General features: G+C 45.8%; 1 protein-coding gene across 1 annotated transcript in view; it reads right to left on the bottom strand.

Moving 5' to 3' along the window:
• The window catches only part of PRKD2 (protein kinase D2), a 704913-nt gene that overhangs the window by 413157 nt on the left and 277684 nt on the right, over window positions 1-14072 (bottom strand). Inside the window, exon 2 of the mRNA XM_069644584.1 lies at window positions 2238-2376. Coding sequence (XP_069500685.1) covers window positions 2238-2376 — 139 coding nt within the window. The remainder of the gene's footprint in view (window positions 1-2237; window positions 2377-14072) is intronic.

Raw genomic sequence — 14072 nt, 5'->3', positions numbered from 1 at the left:
ATACGGATTTTTTCTTTACCGAGGATTCCTTGTCCTGTACAAAATAGCCTTACACAAATGATTACATGAAGATCGTTATTCAGCCATGTCACTTATTAGTCAATTATCCACTGAGCTGTGTAAAGGAACAAAGGATGGCAATTATTGATCCAGAGACAAACAAGGGACTACGTGTCAGTCGTCTTGCTCATTAAAGACTAGGGGCCTCATTACGAGTCCAGCGGTAACCCACCAGTGCTGGTGCTTCCATGAGGAGTCTGCCTACCGTGGCTGCTGCGCCTGGCAGGGTTAGACCTGACGGGCACAGGGGCGATGGCAGGCAGACTCAAGAGTTTGCCAATGAGGAAACAAGGGTGCCAGTGAACTTACCTTCTTTCCGGACTGACAAACTCATAATGAGGCACAACAGTTCTAACAAATAATATGAATGGTGGCTCAAACACAAAGCTTACATGTACAATAAAAGGCCAATTGTAACTTATCTGTGGAAATGTGAGCATTCATTTCACTTATGTTGCCATTATGCACTTGCCAAACTACTGCTAAAAGCTCAATTGCACCCTACCAGGATGCAGACTGGGGAGGCTCAGGTGGTTTCTGCAAAGATTAGGTAGCTGCCCTTGCTGCTCCTCTTGGTGTCACAGCGCCAAGAGGCCAGAGACTGTAGCGTGCTGCCGAGATAGGCTGGCCAAGCAAATGCAGATTCGTCGATAGTGGTTTCACTGTCGAATTATGGCATTTGCATTGTTCCTTCCTGGGCTTGCCAGGCTACCTTAGTTTTTGGCAAACAGTTTCTCCTTAATCGCCACTTCACAAGGACAATGCGAGCTGCACACCTGCCCAGCCGTAGCAGGGCAGGTGAAGCACAGGGTGATTACTGCATCTAATGCCAACCATAGTCTGGTCTTCAGGAGGTACACCTAATATGCAGTCTCAAGATCAACATTGGCCGCCTCCTACCATGCTCACTGTGCAGTGAAGACACAGGAGTCAACTCACTGTAAAAGACTAAGCATAGGCAGCATGTTATTACTCTATGACCCAGCCCCAAACACACCACCCACTCCAAACCCACCATTCAGCCCAATGTGATGATGCCTCCATAACAAGTAATATGTCGTGTTTATCTGCCAGGGCAGACCAATTGGCTAGTTGCACTGCATTGGCATGTTACACTGCCATTGGCGGCGCCTCATTTTAGCACCTCCTCTTGGCCTCCACATGCAACATTTTAGGTGCGGCAACAATCACAATAGGACTGTATTATATCTGGCCAGAAGTGCTGTGTGTGCTACAAAAGAGCGTTTTGCTGTGAAGCCTAGAGGCACAAATAATCATATCTTTATTAGGTGTTCCTATGTCACCCTTTTATTACCCTAGTGAGGTGGGGGTTGCCGTTTTAATTGAAAGCATTACCTCAATTAAATCTCATTATTCGGCCTCTCGCCTCGTCTCCAGGAGAGTAACCAGCATTACATAACACGTTGTCCAAACAAGGAATCCCCCCTCTGTTCCACCGGACAGTTCTATTTGATATTTTATTTGTATCGAACTCGAACACAAGTGTTTCGGAGGCGACAATGCAAGGGAGGGGAACAGGGGAGCACAAAACAACGATCTTACTAGGCCCAGTGACATTGAGAATGTGCAAGTGCATGGGAAGGGAAAAGGGGAAAAGTGCATAGAAGGGAGAGAGTGGAAAGTGCCGAGCAGAGGATAGACAGATAAATTATAATAAATACAAAATAAAGTAGATAATGGAGCAATAAGCAGGGGTAGTGCAGCCAGCAAGTGGCAAGTGCTGTGTTTACGGCAGCAGGCTGGGTAAGTCTGATAAGTCCTCTACTGTGTGCCCTCATTCATCTCTAAAACAAGGGGGGTTCTGGGAGTTTTTCTACTACCGGCCTATATCCCGGGTTGGCTCACCATCCTTTCACAGAAGAGAAATGTCCACTACATATCAGTCTTTGTCCTGACCAAGGGCAGCCCAGCACCGAAATGCCTGGCAATTCTCTTCTGAACATGAGTACCAACAGCAACCCCAGACACGTGTTTCAGCCTGGTTGGGCTTCGTCAGTGAGGTGGAGCTGTGCCTCTATAAGAACAGTGAGCAAGGGTTCCACGTCTGAATTACCCCAGTAACTTAACATCTCTAGCCTGGAAGCATGGAGAGGAGAGCACAGCATTCTCCAGGATCCCTCGTTTACCATTTTTCCATTACCCAAAAGGAATCTTACCTGATAGCACAACCTCGACCAGGTCCCCTTCCTGGATGTCCAAGGTGGATCGCACCAGCTGGAGGATGTTATTGGACATAGGATCATGTTTGAAAAGAAGAATCTTCTCATAGAGGCCATAGAATCCACACTCTGGGAACTGCAGGGGAAAGGAAACAAGCATAAGTAGACATACAAAAAGATAGCAAAGAAGCAACCACGTTACAGTATAAAAATCATTGTGGGGAAATGGAAAGATAATAATAATGGCAATGTATAGGGGAAGAGAGCATGAGAAAGACTGAACAGTGTTTGAGAGATGTATTTATGGGGGGAAAAAGTGAGAGAATGGGTGAATAAAAAGTGGAGCTCGAGAGGAAGTGTGCTACGGGAAATCTATAGTGAGCATTAGACGAGGAAGAGCAGGAGATGTAAAAGAGTCAAGATGAAGGGGGGATATAGGCGGACAGACATTTAAAGAAGGAAATGAGGGTGATTGTGCTGGATGAGCTAAAGGGAAACCAGTCAGATGAGATAACGAAAAGGTGGGGGAGGAAAGAACAATTAATAAAACAGAATTACTTGACCATTATATTTGACAACAAAAAAGGAGTCTAGTAAAAAGACAGGACTCTTTCCAAAAGCATGAGTGCAAGCTACTGTGCTTGAAGGCGTAAAGCTGGGCCTATGGACGGTCGTATGAGTTAAAGTGTATTATCACTGGCCCGAGGGCTGTCTCCCATGAATGGATTAACATTTTAACCAATTCCCAATCTCACAAGAAATCAACAAAAAGGAAAGGCAAACATCCTATACAATCCTGAAATTGAAAGCAGAAGATCGAAAAACGGTAAAACTACAGCAAGAGTAGATCCTATACATTAAATACAGGGAAAAGAAGGAGGATTGGGAGACCAAATGTTCCATCCTGCACTTATGGTCCCAAACCCAGAGTACTTTTGAGCTTTCCCTTACCTGGTTTAACTAACTTTTCTCTGAAGAGCCAAAGGCCCCCATTATGCATGCAAATTCATAAAGTGCCTCCAAGAGACACCACGTCTTTATGGGGAAGCCTGAGGGTGGCCCCACAGGCATTACATTCTTTGTGCAAGTCTCCTTGCAAAGTTAGCTGTGTCCCCGCTGGTTGGTGGTAGCCATTGTGAATCATTGTGGGGTTGACCTGTCCTCATGAGTGGGATCAGACTAAGATGGAAATGGACTAGACCTCTCATTTGGCATAGAGGGTGAAAACAGGAAATTTAGACCCAGAGCATATTGCAGTCTACAAAACAAGTATGTTTAGCTTTTGTTCCTTCTATTCTCCATTGCGGTCCTCACATTGTCGGCTAATTTTGAGTAACTTAATGGAATCCAAATATGCATGCTTTGATTTCTGTGCCTAGATGCAGCTGCACCTCATTGGTGAAGCCCAGTGAGGCAAAGCCTGGGGTGATGTTGGTAGCCTTGCACAGAAGAGATCTTCCTGGCATTTTAGGCTGGAATGAATTTATGAGCTGCATCAGACTGATTTGCAAATCGATATTCTCATCAGTAGGGCAGAAAGAGCTGTAGTGTCAGGATTTGGGTTGTTTTATCTTAGTACAAACAATCACGGCGGAATTGACTGTAGCCGATTTTGCTGCAATTCGGTTTGTACTTCGGTAAAACAAACTAAATTTGGCCATAGACCCAACCCCCAAACCCCTACCCCCATATTTACTTTTTCTCTGTCTACCACTGCTTCTCCTATACCAAAGCAGCATCAGTTCTGTCACTCTAACATGTGTCCATCCCTTTTTTTTTTTGTTCCCCCACAACCCCAGAAAACCATAATATCGAACATAGGGAGCGGGGGACACTGCTCCTCATGTTCAGTATTTTTAGCTGTGAACAAATGGTACTGGCCAAATTCGGCCAAATGTACCATTCGATTACGTTTTTTCAGTCAATTTGGGCGAAACATAATGTCATACGGGACATTCTAAGTGGTTTACAGCCCAAAAAAATCCATTCTAGCTTTTACTCATTCTCAGACAGTGACTGGTCATATTGTTAGCAAATCACTGTGGGGATACAGCCTGCTGCACCGTGGGGATGTCCCTAATGTGAGCCTCTGTGTCAATCCAATACATTGTCAAATATAAAATGCTGTTTCCAATGAGAGAGTGACTGGGATATAGCTGTTGCATGGTCCTTGCTACGGCATGCCTTGGAGAGAGAACCAGGTAGGACCAATTTGTGATTGATGGCTAGGATTCAACCTTGAAACTCACATTTGAGAGAAAGCCTGTGAAAAAGGCAGTGTTAGCTGAGTGGGATAGCCCCCAGTGACTGGGTGGCCAGCACAACTTTGAATACATGAAACCCTGTGATTGGGAGAGATGAGAACCCTCAACAACCAAGTTCTCATTTAACATAAGTGCCTGCATCTTTATGTTTCCAGAGCACAGTAGAGGCGCAAACCTAAAAACAAATTGCGAGGAATCTCTGCTGGCCCCTGCACTCTTTAAAGGTGTGTCATAATGGCTGCGCTCTGCCAGGCATCTGCAAACTGAGCAAATACAAAATCCCTTAATTTCACCCCAGAGGTGTGCCTTCAACGAACTGAATAGTTGCAATTCAGAAAAGTTTCTGCACTTCCCCTTTTCAACACAGCTGTGTCAGTAGCTCCAGCGCTTCCAGATCTATTTGAAAATCCTCCTCTTGCCACTAGAGTCACTGCAGAATCACCAGAAACCCACTGCTACTGACCTCTACCCTGGCAAGAAATTGCCCAAGATAGCCAAACAAAGAGGTTCCCAGCATGCAGATTACCTTCAGAAATGCAGCCGGGTGATCAGCAAGTATTGGCTACTACTGCGCATCTAGATCAGTATCGCATTCATCCAATCAGAAGCTTGCCCATTGCTCCCACTGTTTCTGCTCAGAGACTGAGAGTTGAACACATATACGTGTTTTGGTAATCCTGAGGCATGTGACGATTTCCTGAAAACTATGACTTAAAACTAAGATAGTTCTATAATTGTATTACAAGTAAGTAGTGTCAGGTGCTCCGGAACGCAAACCCTGGTTACTTATTTTTGGTTACAAGTAGGAGGGGGGGGGGGTATGGACTACAACTCGTAATATGAAGTGTCTCTTCTTTCAGTCTCTTGAGCAAGTGTATCTGGGAAGTGGGACTTCATGCACTTGCACCGCATTCAAATAGTGAATGTACTCTGTGTGAAAGTTCCCGTTAAATTCCTGCGTTCTTTGTTCGCCCTTCCTAATTCTTTCCTCAACATGCTCTAGGAACCCTCTTGGTTCAAGGCATTGCCATTCCTCCCTTTATCCACTTTGTCAATATGCTATAGGAACACATTCTTCCAGTTCCTGCCATCAACGTTTCTCACTTCTCAGGACCTTTTCCTCCAGGCTCCAACATATACTGCCCATCCATTCCTTGACTCACAAAGTTCTAGACCCTTTCCCACTCTGTTCCGTTTGTCAGCACTTCTCGCTTCATTCCCATTCACAGTGGCTCTACAAGTGTGGGTTGCTGATGTCTCCCGATTGGGCCTTCATCTTGTGGCTGAAGCATGCGTTTTCTCTGCCAGTGCCAATCCATCTTTGGCCCTGTCACCCACCTATTCCTCTTGTCTTGGAGTTCAACCAGCAGCTGTGTGTGGTTTACATGCCAGGCATTCTCCTCCCTCCCCCACCTCTTGCCACCAGATCCAGCGCCCCAGCACTGCTTTCTGCTTCTCTTTCACCCTCACAGATACTCACAGGTCTGGTACTAGGCATCAGCCACACATGTCTTCCCACCTAGAATTCCTACCATATTGCCTCAGTCAGCCACTCTGAAGTGTTTCCTCGAGATCACCAAACTCGCTCCCAAGGTCTTGCTGGCCATATCACGTGATCCTTGCAATCGGCGAAATACTACAGATGTTTGTTTTTTTGTGAATGAAGAGGGCACTTCACAGGTACTCCCTGTCAAAACTCTGTACCCAAAAGACCTGGTTGACCTTTGAAGGTAGAGTCCATCCTTCAAGAAACGCTCCTAGAGACTGCCTGAGCTCAATTTCTTACATGTAACATCCACCAAATCATCACCCTACCTTTTATGAGATTTAAACCTTATTGTCACAACAAAATCTGTGCGGACCTCCGTTTATTCACTATCCTACATTATACCGATCTACCTCGCTCCCCTCCTGAGAGGTGACCTTGAATGCTCGAAAACTGCTTCCAATGGATGAAACCAGCCCAACAGGTATCATACGGGGCATGCCCGACAACAAAAGACATGCCAACCATGCATAATTAACAGCATATCGCACCCTCCCATACATCATGAGAAATTATTAATTCATATCTCAACAAATCACATCAGTAATGTAGGTTATCAAGTCTTCCTCCGAAAAAATACATCCCCCACTCAAAAAGCATGAATGGAAGTTGAAACCTGTAAAATCACTGGAAGCAAGCACCATTTTATATAATAAAACGTTGCTTAAGTGCAGCATCTTTTGTCGACCACCACACACACCACTGGAGTTTAGCAACTCTCCAAATGCATACGTTTAGGTGATCGCCTGTTACCACAGCAACAGCACTGGACGTTAGCTCCTGGTGGTTACCACCATATAACATTCACCGGTTGATACTGCTCATTCCATAAAAAGCGCAGAACGGGAGTAGCCTTCTCCTCTCAGATGATTTGGACTACAACTCCCTACAGCCTAGCCAGCAAAGTTAAGGGTGATAGATCATGGGAGTCGTAGTCCTACAAATCTGGAGCGCCCCAGATTGCAGACTCCTGTGCCCTCAGCAGTTTTCTCTCCCACAAACCCTTCCTGATTGAATGGCAGTGTGATCTTGTACTCTCTGGCTAACATACATTTTCATGAAAGCACCAGACCTGCCCAAGAAGCCTGGGCTGAATAAAGACCTTAATGGATCAAAGTTCTGTGTGACGAGTCCTTCAGACAACCCACCTAAAGGTGTAACCATGGACAGATTAGGGGTTGCCGAGGCCTTCTACAATGCCAAGTTGCTTGCTAGAGGTTAGTAGTGCATTTCAAACCTAGTTTTTGGGTCATGGGCTGCCCCATTTTTCTCTGCAAATGGGCATGCATGCTGGTACGAGGGTGTATGCATGGTGTACAGTTATTTTAGTACACTAAATGACAAATTGCGATTACAACTACATAGAATTAGGGGAAGGTTTGTACTCAAAATAAGGTTAACCGAGAAAAAGAGGAAACGTGGGTGAGACACAGAAAATGGAAAGGTGAGGAGAGTGAAGTGGTTTGGAGGGATTGTGCATGGGTGAGGAGACCCTAGGGATTTACTTACTGCATATGCACCGCGGCCCTCTGGAAGGCTCCCAAACATTGTCCCTTTCCATCAGACCGCTCTTATCTGCTGGTCAGTCTAGATCTTCGATTCTGATTCTTATTGATCCTGCTGTTCTTGGCACCGTTGATCACTTAACTCTTATTGCCTCTTTCTTTCTTGGAATGTTCTGGTTCTGCTCTTATATAACTGTTTGGAGGTATGCCATCTCATGGGCTGGTAAATTGTCATCAACTTTACATTCGCAACTTGATGCACCTCAAGGTACAGTGCTTGGGCCTGTTCTCTTCAGAGGCGTTTTTAAGGGGGGCTGAGGGGGCTACGCCCTGGGTATTTTGGTTGTAACGCCGGATAAAAGCTCAGGGGCTACAACTAAAAGGCTAGCTAGCCCCCAGTCCCGCCATTAGTGTAGCCCCAGATCTTTTCCAGACCTAGCAACACCTCTGCTTGTCTCTTTATACTATTCAGCTTTCATTTCTTCATTTAGCTTTTCTTGCCACTTATATGCGAACGGCTCCCAGATTACCTTCTCTTTCTCTTCCGATTCTCTCTATGCTTCTCTTTCAGCATGTCTGCTTGCAGTAAATCTTGGAAGCATTCACACACTCTCCATCTTAATGCTTCCAAGACTGAAGTTTTTCTTTCCTGCTTCCCATGCTCCCGCACTGCCATCTCCTCTCTCCCATTGTTTCTCTTCTCGTCTGCTTGCAATCTGTGCGCCACTTTTATCCCTACACACTCCTTTTTCGTCATATTTCTAACACTGCTCCTCAAGTCTCATTTTCACCTTTCCTCTACAATATCGCTAAAGCTGCTTTTTTCCTTTCTTTTCAGGCTTCGAAACCACTTATCACCTCTCTTGTTCTTTCTTGACTATCAGTCCGCCCTCGTAAAAGGACGTCCAGCTTATTAGCTCGCCCCATCTACAATTCTGCTACTCCGCTCCCCTTTGACCTTTAATGTTGTACTCCAATTACCTCATCTCTTTCTTGGCTTCCATTTGATTCTCATCTAATTTTCTCGGCATTATCCACTAATGTCTTCATGGTCTGGCCCCTACTTATCTTGCTTCTCTTTATATATTTTCCCACTCTGCATTTTCATTCTTAGTTTCTTGTTACGGTCCTCCAAGACTCCAGGTGTTCAATCTCACTCTCTTGCACCCAGGAACTGGCACACTCTGCCTCAGTTCCGTCTTCCCGTCCCTTTTGTTCTCATCTCAAAAACAATGTTCCTTCGTCCCAATTCTTTACCCATGTATTTTGTTCTGTTATATTTTCTGTTCAGCTCGTGGGGGAAAGCGCTACATAAATGAAATTAAATACATATTCACGACAGGTATGCAGTGAATTCCTGTTGGGAATCTGTTGGCAACAGGTGCTGGGTAGAATCTCCCAGACCTAACCCAGGACTGCCCATGTGGTGGTGATCTGGCTATTCCCATTCACCAGAAGAATAAGATTGCTAGCCTCTACCCCATGGACTAAGCAAAGGCATTTTTTTTCGAGTTCTTTTGAAAACCTTTCCCAGCGCCTGTGGTGAATATAGTGATTCAGACTAGATTAATTCATGGAAAAGTCTATGTAGACCATCTGATTCGCTCAGTGTGTAGACATGGCATCCATGAAAGATGGAGTTGGCAGGGCTTGCAGAGCCTGCAAATTCCTTAGCAGAGTTGAAGACAGCCATTTGGTCCTGGGACTCAGTCTAGAAAAGCAGGACGATTACTGAAACTGATTAAAATTTGAGCATAACAATAAGGGATAAAAAGGCATCCATGTGGCGTCAGTTATCAAAGGTCTTCAAACCTCAAGAATCTCTGGTACTCGTAGCATCCTTCCGCTTCCTACCATTACTACATTAGTATGACCACATATGTCCTACATCTGCCACATAATCTGCAGTGCTGGAAGATGCTGCCGAAACCATTTGTTTACAGCAACTTAACATGGAAAGAACGGTTTCCTGTCCATGTGGGTTACTGCCCTGCTTAAATCACTGCTTCCTTACCAGGGTTCCTCTAGATCATTGCTTTAGCAGCACTCCAGTTCCGCTCAGGAAGTTGCAGCCTGCGTTGCTCAACTGCGCTGGCGTAATTTCACTGAAATCCTAGGATTTGCAAACGGATGATGTTATTGGTGAACAATCTTTCTTAAAAGGCGAAGGAAGGTGGTTTTCGCCACCACAATAAACATTTCAAGAAATTGGTCTGCCAAACTATCGAACAGCATTATTACTTACTCTACGGCAAGCAATGCATGTATTTGGCCATCTGAAAATTGTGTGTTGCTAGAAGACACGGGTGCACAGTGCCAAACAAGATGTACAGCTCTTAACAGATGCATCAATAATTTGCTGCTGTCCACAAGATGGAGGGATCATGGCCGAAAGGGTTTTACAGAAATTGGAGTCTCGGGTGACCACAAGAAGATACATGTGCCCCCTGGGAAGTGCATACATGAAGTAACTGGACCGTCTAACTGATGCCCCTGGCTAACCATGACCAGCTTCTTCTCACAGCCTGGCATCATCTGCTTTCTGCTTCAAACTATTTTGCCCTTGCACCACTTGCCCTCCTCTCTCCCAAACACACGGATCTGTGATTGTGTGAACAGAGCAAACTCCGTGAGCAGAACTGACCCTGGACCGATCTCTCTGGTGATGGCACCTTGCCCTTACATTGGACATTCCTTAGCTGAATCGCGTATGTCTGCAATTGCAACGAAATTCTGACCAGCCCACTATGAGACTATACAACTTTGGACAGTTCGATTGGATTCCTCATGGAATGACAACCCTCCTCCCAAGACATAGGTATCCATAGTGCACTGGGTTTGGCTTCATTTTTGCTTGCAGCACTTTGTCCTACTGCAGATTTAGCTCCTTGTTTACACACGGACTCAATGTACAGGCGCTTCAAACTTCAGGCCCAGAACTGCTATGGATGTTGAAGGAAATCCACGGGTTTAGAAAAATGCTCACAACCCTTCCGTTTTAGGATTCTACCCATTGTAAGGTGGCCCTCCAAACAACCAGACAGTAAAAAACACTCCACCGAGTAAAAAAGCGTGGTACGCCTTTTTGCAAGGAAAACAAAATGCATTTTGCATACAGAAAGCAAAAAGTAGCAGAAGGTCCCGTAGAAGCAAACTGACACAGAGATCTCAGTTAGTTCAAAGTGCTCACAATGTTTTAAAGAAAATATTCGTCACTCATGACGTAAGCATTATACAGTGCTAACCCTCACCCTCATTGGCTACCACCTATATACATACTACAAGCCTCTCATAGTTCCTTGACAGATTGCCCACTCTCTAATCTACCCCGGCCCTCTAGCACGTGGTTCTTCTACTCTGTCACCATGGTTCCCCGCTACTGGATTGATGGTCCGCTTGATATGGTACCCTCCGTGCAAGGTTGGTCACATGGGGTGGCACCTAGTCGTTAACATGAGCTCAGTGGATACTTTTGAGGTCATATTGGCCCTTCAGAATAAAGGAGTGCTTCTCTTGATTCCCAACATGAGGGTGCGGCCACCATGCCTCCCCACCAGACTACCTTTGTTGGCATCCCTTCCTGCTCCTCATATGACAAATCAGGAGATTTTTCACTCTGCGCTCCCCCCTTATCAGCTACCCCTCCTCAAGACTCCTCCCAGACCGCTCTAGGACCACACTAAAAAACTGAATTCTGATGGATTTAGGAGTTCTAGTTTATGGTCGTTTGACAGTTCAAATGGGATGGCCATTATTCTGGTGGGCGCTAGTGTCCTAAATCTACGCCGGGTATGTTGGCAGCTCAAGACCTCCGTCCTGTCTTCCAATGGGTTTGTCCTTCGGGACAGGCAATGCCCTTCCCCTGCTCGGCCATTCACATTCCTTTCTGGTTTTCCAGACCAACAGCTCTATACAATCAAAACACTATCTGTTGAAAGCGCATTATACTCAGTGTTCACTGCTGGGACGTTGGAAAGGGGAAAATAATTCAGACTCTCCATCGGCCCCGCTAGACCTCAATTCTTATGGCAGTGTGTCATTATCTCCCGCACCCAGGCCCTCTGTCTTAATCATCACCCATAAGGTTTCACTACCACTACACAGTATCACTCATGCCATATACCTGGGCCTACCTACAGGTCTATGGTCTCTAGAACACAGAGATATTTGTTATCCCTGCTTGAGAGTGCCACCCCGCGCACAAACTTTTTCTCGTGTGCTAATACATGTTCCTAAACCTGAATCATTTGGCAGCAGAACGTGCAAAACACCTTCTCAGACTTTAAAAACAATTAAAAAAACTATAGACTAAAAAAAAAAAATAACTATAGACTGTGCTGCAGGGCCTGTAGAAAGACTGCATGCTGCCAAGACCCTAAGTGTCCCTGGGAGGCTGGCCAGGTGGATGCAGAAGATCGTATTGCAAGTAAGCTTAGGACTGGGAGAGGGGACCTCACACCCAGGCAGAGAAATGCAGCAGAACCAGTTGGTTTACTGTAAGTAGACCGCTTCTCAGGGCGCTGGCTGCTGCTCCTGCACTTGAAGAAAACCAGCTTCGGGCTATCCCCTCTTGCGCAAGCACCAAACGTCTTAAAAAGCCATCAATTCAAAGGCATCTGGGCCACGGCTGCATCTCTGGAATCTGAAAGAAAGATTCCTTCCTTCACTGAAGACTGCAAAATAGGCCGCTTCTAGAACTTACACGCGAAAGAGAATTCAGATGTATGTCAAACACTGAACAGGAAGCCGCGAGCAAAATCCAGTTCGGGACATGCTTAGGAATTTCCCGGATAGTTATCAAAAGATGAATTTGCTTCAGTTGCCTCCCAATTTCAGGAGCGGGGCAGGACATGTGCAAGTAACAGCTTATACTGATACGTTAAGTAGGGTGTGTGTGACACTTACGTCAAGGTGAAGAGTGGCAGGGGATGTCCGAGTGTCACATGTCCCCCTCGAACCATGGCTTCGAACATGCCACAACGGCTTCAAAGTCATTTTTTGCTGCTCATAAGAGACTGCCTGGACACAATTCAAGTGCGCCTGGCTGCTCAAACATGAAAATTAAGAATGCGAATTAAATCAGCACATTCTAAAGACAGCCTAGTAGGGTGTACTCCTAGAGGGTGGGGGGGGATGTGGGGAGGGGGGCGGGGGTCATTATCGCAGAGGATGCACATATTGCTCTAGGTCTGGGTCTGAACCAGTGCATATATTAGCATATTGATATATATCCACTGAACAAAACGTTGTGAAAAGGAACGTTACGGTTAAGTTTACCTTAAAAAAACGAATTCAAGTTACTGTTTAAGGAATGCTATGTTTGCAACCCTTAACAAGGCTCCCACAAATTAATTAATATTGGTTCTTAAAGCAACCATAGCTCGGCCATCACCTTAGTGCATTATCCTCCATTACATTCTCTGATAGAAGCATTAACATTGTGGCCATGTCCTTTTCCAAAAAGTAATGGGTTGGTTCATAGGTCTTGCATCTTAACACAAAGAGCTTCCATTTGTTCAATATGACAAAGTAAGGGGGGACTCCTGATCTGGGGAAGCCAGCCCATCGGAGCAGATGGCAGAACCAGTCCGATCCCAGAGACAGGATGAGTGAGTTGGGGCTTCGGGGGCTGGGCGGGCACTCACCACCCCGGAGTGCATTGTGTTTGACTGCTGGTACTAGTGTCCATTCCACTATACCGGCCAGCCTCTCTTCTGGACAGAGCTCTTTTGTCTTTGTCAGAACATCAACTTCCAGAGTGCATGTGGGAAAAACCAATACAACTCGGACAAAAGTGTACTTCCAAAAAAAGGATGAGGCACCCAACCCTCCACCCCCAGATGGAACACAGATGAATGGTGGGGCAACAGAAAAGAACAGAGTGAGAAAGGAAGACAGGGGAGACAGAAATCCTGCCCAAACCCAGTATGGAACAGAACTCACCAGCAGGGAAGCAAACCACAAGGAAAACGGCTGCCATCCCACAAATGGAGATTGAAGATGGTGCAGGGTTGAAAGCCCTCAAAGCTTTCCGTAGGAAGTCCCATCCCTCAGAGGGATAGGTTAGCAAGGGGTTTGCCAAGACGATCATGGGACCAGGAGACCAATGGGTGCCAGGAGGAGTATTGGAACAAGGTAGGCGGGGCAGTTACAAAAGCACAGTCAGCACAGAGAAGATTGAAATGTGTTCAGGTGTTAGGTGGAGCGGTGGTGGACAAGAGACCAGACGGGGGCGTGAACTATGGCAGTGTTTTTGAGAGTGCAGGTAAGGTATTTTGTGGAAGACAGATTGGTACCAGTTGTGTGCAGTGAAGTTTAGTGAGGAGGTACTTAAGGTGCGTTGAGAGATAGATAAGGAGAGGGAAGGGGGGACGTTTAGGAGGATTTAGAGAGGGTGTGTGACTGAGGATATATGACAGAATTTGTGGCAGAAGAGTGGGAAGAGACGGAAAGGTGGTAGTAGAAGTAGAACTGGCGAGAGAGGGAAAGGCGGTAGTAGAAGTAGAACTGGGGAGAG

Source organism: Ambystoma mexicanum, chromosome 2p, assembly GCF_040938575.1.
Source record: "Ambystoma mexicanum isolate Mex_15411 chromosome 2p, UKY_AmexF1_1, whole genome shotgun sequence".
NCBI classification, from domain to species: Eukaryota; Metazoa; Chordata; class Amphibia; order Caudata; family Ambystomatidae; genus Ambystoma; species Ambystoma mexicanum.
Note: the sequence above shows the minus strand (reverse complement) of the source record. Positions and strands in the feature narration are given on the sequence as shown.